This window comes from Euprymna scolopes, chromosome 18 (genome assembly GCF_053919585.1).
Source record: "Euprymna scolopes isolate OS-2025 chromosome 18, ASM5391958v1, whole genome shotgun sequence".
NCBI classification, from domain to species: Eukaryota; Metazoa; Mollusca; class Cephalopoda; order Sepiida; family Sepiolidae; genus Euprymna; species Euprymna scolopes.
In genome coordinates, this window is record NC_136499.1 from 49,403,582 (window position 1) to 49,409,581 (window position 6,000).

General features: G+C 33.9%; 1 protein-coding gene across 4 annotated transcripts in view; it reads right to left on the bottom strand.

Annotated features, from left to right (window-relative positions):
* Positions 1-5,774, bottom strand: part of LOC145297615 (chordin-like protein 2) — a 126,036-nt gene extending 120,262 nt beyond the window's left edge. For 3 of the 4 annotated variants that reach the window (XM_080143684.1, XM_080143681.1, XM_080143682.1), the window contains exon 1: positions 5,437-5,771. In XM_080143684.1, coding sequence (XP_079999810.1) covers positions 5,437-5,456 — 20 coding nt within the window. In that variant the 5' untranslated portion in view covers positions 5,457-5,771. Of the gene's footprint in view, positions 1-5,436 lie in introns of all 4 variants that reach the window. The other variant, XM_080143685.1, reaches the window with a different exon arrangement.
* Between the last annotated feature and the right edge of the window lie 226 nt (positions 5,775-6,000).

The window sequence follows — 6,000 nt, forward strand, 5'->3', positions numbered from 1 at the left end:
AAATGAGTTAAAATATAAAAAATATATAAAATACTGTTAAAAACTCGCTCAATATATGTTAGCGTGACATAGGCTGACATATATATATAAACACAAAAAAATTATCCAGTTAGGTAGAAAAGTAACTTATCTTGCTTTCGATAACATTTATTTGTTATATATTTGCATTTTGACAACTTTTTCGAATCTATATGTATAGTAATAAAAATCCAAAGCAATCAATATTATCTAGCCTAGGTCCACCAGTACTCTCTAACATCAGTCGATTAACAATAAACCGCCTTTCTCAAAACGAGCAGGTAAAGTCTGGGCTGGCGGACCTCCTAGAAATGCACGGAACGACGACTAAGCATAACAGCAACAAGGCCACTTCAAAATAGCCAGACTATCGGACTGATTATCGAGGAAACGGGAAATTAAATAAATAAAAAAAAAAACACGCTGCGACCAGGAATTGAACTACCGACGATATAAAACCGAAATTTGAACTTCCCCTACTTTCACAACCACGGCAGTACGGCAACGGCACTGACTGACATTTCCGAAGTTACTTTCCAGCATTTGGAAATTAAACGTAACTACACCGATATAGTTCCCAGTTAGCACAGCCTGACTGTGCGTGCGTAACTCTTACTATTATTTACTGGGTAAGGGGTGAATAAGTTTATATAAACATATCCAGCCGTTATGCGTATGAAGCCGGTGCGTGGTTATGATCGATAGTAATGCTGAAACGATAAATAGTTAACCAATAAGAAAAATAAAAATGAATGCTGCCGTCAGGGATCGAACTTGCAATATTGACTTGACAATTAAACTTGAACATCCCTGATTTCATGACCGTAAACACTGACATCTTAACTACAAACACATAAAAAAAATACTGATTACATAAGAGTCAGCGTGTAGACGACTTCGTAATGATGAGTAGGGCTGCGACAACAGAATATTCTTTTTCATTATTTTGACTCTCGAGTATATATCCGACACAGTTAGACACACTTAATCAACCGGAAACCACATCCGTCTATTTAAAAACATATAAGATATTAACGGATATGTACTCAAGAGTCAAAACAATGAACAGAATATGCTGTTGTCAAAGCCCTAATGATGAGTCGTAAACAAATAAACACTTGTCCGTTGATAATTAAATTTTAGGCGACTCAGAAGCATAGGTGACCCTAAGTACGACCGTACCCATTGTCAGGTGAAAACTTAGTCTCGATGTGAAAATCCGATTACCAAACCGGACTTCCTGTTTAAGTTTAAAATAAATCTGTAAAATATATATATATATAAAAGAATAAATAAAAAACGTATTCAAAAATTTCACATATTTTCTTTCATGCTAATTTGTTTATTTATTTAACGAGGTTAATGCAAGAGTGCTCAATACCGATGTAGGACTTCACTTTTGTACAAACAGTATCGCCTGAAGATGTCTCTAGTTAATTTTAACTGGCTGGCCGAAATGAATGTGTACCGTATCGACATATAGATGCTTAAGCAAAAGTATATATATATATATATATATATATATATATATATATATATATATATATATATATATATATATATATATATATACACGCACTATTTATACGAATACAATATGCATACACACATAAAACAGTGTTTGTCTGTCAAATTTTGTTGTCCCTGATATGTTCTATATGAAAGAACGGTGGGCCCTTTGGGTGTATAAAATGTGTTATCTCCATTTGGTTCGTTTCCGGTTCCGAATGTTCATGTATATATTTAATAGAAAAATGTTAATCTAAAATTGTTAAAAGTTCTGTCATGTTTGTTCAGAGATGGGCATTTTTTTACAACAGTAGCCAGCGTACTATAAACATACCTAAACCTCCCCATGTTAAAAACGGCTTTCGAGATTGAGGGCGTTTATTCCGAAATCCGTTCTTAACATGAGGAGGTTGGAGGTGTTTATACCACGCTGGGTACTGTTGTAAAAAATACCTATGTACCGACCGGCGATCTCCTTTCGCGTTGTGTTCTGCTTCTGCAGTCCTGAACGTGCTGCCTCAGAATTGTGTGAATGAACATGTATCATTGTCACGTTTTCGGAGTTCTGTATTGTCTATCATGATGTTCCTAAGTTTTATGCATTCCCTAATTAGCTTAGTAGCCTGTTTCTTTTACGAACGGTTTTATGACCATGGCATAAAAAAAAAAACGTTGTTTTGATCGGTTACACGAGTCATGAAAGGAGTATTAACTTAAAAGCAAACAAACTCATAAATAAAGTATATTGAAATTGTGAGACGCGGTATTTGGAACCATGCCTAGGAATGATTAACAAGATGTTGGTTTACATTACATTTAAACTTCTGTATACCAGTACAGTCAGGGAAGCAGGCAGCAGGAAGAGATCCGTAATGTCTAGCTGCTCGAGGGAAGAAACTATTAGAGTAGAAAGCTTTCTGGCATTTAGGGACCTTAACAGTGAAGAGGTGAGATTTTGTTGCTAAGCGGGTTTGTCGGAGGTATGTATGTCGAGGGGGCACAAGTGAAACGAGTTCATCAGAGCACATTCCATTAAAATACTTGTAAAACAGGCAGAGACATGCAACATTGCGGCAACGGGGGCAGGGGGGTTATGTTAATAAACATATCTCTAACAAAACAAAACTTATCAAGATAAGAAAAGCTAAATATTAAGAGGAGCAAACAAATAGATTGAATGAAAGATGAGGAATAAAAGTCACAACCAACTTTTGGGTTTGTGTTACTATACACACAGACTCGGAAAAAGTTGTCAAAAGTCAAATATATAACAAATAAATTTTTGGCCATCGCAAGATAAGTTACTCCTCTACCTATCTGCAAAATTTTTAGTGGTTTTACTCAATTTAAAACGTGGAATCTTTCGAAATCATACACTGTTTATCGATATATTTGAAAAAGAAAAATGGCGGCATGTTCGCTGTTGAATACGGTAAGTTTGGGAAAATGAGTTCAAACTAAATAATTATACAAAATACTGTTAGAAACCCATCGAGTATATGTCCGCATATGTCACGGTAACACAATTTACAGTAAATTTTCAGATTAAGTCCACCTCCTCAATTTTCTTTTAAATGACGACTTTTAAAGGTTTTCGGCCATGTTAAATACGAAAATCGCCTTGAAATTTTGCTGAAATAATTAGTTATCGAGATATAAAAAGTTGTAATATGCATTGTATTCTTTGGCGGCCATCTTTGTTACGCGTGTAGATTTGTTTATGGCGCGTAAAACGATGGCCGCCAAAGAATACAATGTACAATACAGTTTTTTTATATCTCAATAACTACTTATTTCTGCAAATTTTCAATGCGATTTCCGTATTCAGCATAGTAGAAAACTTATAAAAGTCGTCATTCAAAAGAAAATTGTGGAGGTAGTAGACCTAATCTAAAAAAAAATACCCAATTTAGAAGTAAGCAAAACTAATGACAATCATTTACAGTAAGTTATATCAGTTCCAGACAACTATCAACAAAAGTTATACGTGGCGAATATACCCAGTGAACGAAGTGCAAAAAAGATGCAAACGATTTAAAGGGTTGGTTATTAAAAAGATCGGCGAACCTGTGTCCATCCCCTAAAAAATACGTGTTTTTCACCCCTTTTTTTTTTTTTTTTTTTTTTTTTCTTCCGACGAACATAATAGATTACGGAGTTAAATATCATATTAGTAGAAAAACAATTTGAAAAAAAAAAAAAAATTAATGACTTTTAAGAAGGGGGTTCTCGTTATCAAGTTCTAATCACATGACACGTAAATCGGGTAGCAATGAAGTGCAACGTTATAACGAGAAAGTGATCCCCCTTCTTAAAAGTCAATTTTGGGGTTTGTAGATTCGAAAAAGTTGTCAAAAAACAAATATATGACAAATAAATATTATCAAAGGCAATGAAAGTTACTTTACTACATAACTTAAATTAAAAAATACGCAAAATACTGTTAAAAACCCCACCGAATATATGTCAGCCTTTTTTACGGTAACATATATTGAGCGAGTTTCTAACAGTATTTTGTCTAGTTTTTTATTTATAACTCCTTTTCCCAAACTTACCGTATCAAAGAGAGAATCGGGCGCCATTTTGAATTTTCCAAAACACTGTATATTTTTCGAGCTGAATAAACATGTTACATTGAATAAAAACACAAAAAATATATCCAGTTTGGAAGAAAAGTAACTTACCTTGCGTTTGATAACATTTATTTGTTATATATTTGTTTTTTTGACAACTTTATCGAATCCGTGTGTACAGTAAAACAAACCCTACAAGTCTTCCAAAAGATCTCTTAATTTTAATGTTTGAAATAGTGGGGTAATGTCTGGCATCCGGAAGGACGCTCCCGCTCCATCCTCAACTAAAACAAAATAAGGAAATTGAAAGCAAAAATCTACGTTGAACAACTAATATTCCGTAAAACGGGTTACCTGTCCTGTAATCGGAAAAACTTAACTGAAGTTAGTGAGAGAAATAAAAAAAAGAATAAATAAATAAGAAAGAAAAAAAAACGCATTTAATCGGTCCATGCTAACGACAACAAACAGTGGTTCTTTGACATGACAGAGGCGCGTTTGAGAAAATATGTGTTTATTCTTTGATTTGAGAGGCAACAATACTCAACTTCGACATTCGAAAGTGTGAAGCCTTTAAACTGACGATGAGAGCGGGGGTGAGGATGTACGGGTTTTAATTACAGTCTACTGCTTGCTAAGATAGAGTCGACCGACAGGTCGATTTTTTAAAATGTGTCTTTAAGCAAAAACAACAGTGCTTAATATTCGGGTCGAAAATAGTAATATATCCTAAAATTACGAAAATTTATCGAGTAGAAAAGTTATTTATAGTAAAAAGTAATTTTTACAGAACATTGGAGGAAATTGCATTTTCCTTAGATATGAACATCTTGAAGATTGCGAATACAGGAGACATACGTATATCCCCTTTCGCCACTTTAATGGCTGACGTACCGTTTTAAACACTTTTTAAAACAATTTTTACGAGAGTACCCAGCGTAGTATAAACACTCCAACCTCCCCGTGTTAAGAATGGTTTTCGAGGTTGGAGGTGTTTATTCCGAAAGCCTTTGTTAACATGAGGAAGTTGGAGGTGTTTGTACTAAGCTGGGTACTCTCGTAAAATATATATATATATATATATATATATATATATATATATATATAAAAGAATCGGTCGATTCTATCTTAACTAGCACCTAAATTTTAAAGGCAAAAGTCAAGCGTTATCATGCATGATTCACGTAATTCTTTCACGCGTCCCTGTCGTAAAAAAGATACATAAAACTAACATGTTTGAGGACAGCCGGCACATGTTCTATCGCCTCCAGTCAGCAACTAACTCAGTGCGACGAGAAACGTAAATAATAGGAAAAATAATAATAAAGGAACTTACATTGCAAGAATAAGTCGCATATTTTCGGGGTATCGCTTTTTTGTTTTTTATAGTTATTTTGTTTTGCTTTGTTTTGTTTTTTTTGTTTATATATTTATATATATATATATTTTTTTTTTTTTCAGGTGTTTGTTGTTATTAATGTTGTTAATATTTTGCTTTGTATTTGTTTTCCCTTTGTAAATTTTTTTTTCTCCCTCCGTTCTTAAATACGAAGCGAGCGTGTTGTTCTCGCTCGGGAGAAACTGATTTTTCCTCTTGTCAGCCGTAGTGCGCTTCTGGTAATATACGCTCAACTCCCACCAAGTCTTGTCGCCTGCCAGGTGGAAGAAATAAGAAAGCAAAAAGGAAAAAAACAAAAAGAAAAGAAATAAAGTAAAAAAAAAACCCAGGTAAGGGATAAAAATGTATATATATATATATATATATATATATATATATATATATATATATATGTAAAAATAAATAAATAAAGAGAGAGAGTGAGAGAGAGAGAGAGAAAGAGAGAGAGAGAGAGAGAGAGAGAGAGAAAATGTCTCCCTCCACTACCGCTAATCTAGACCC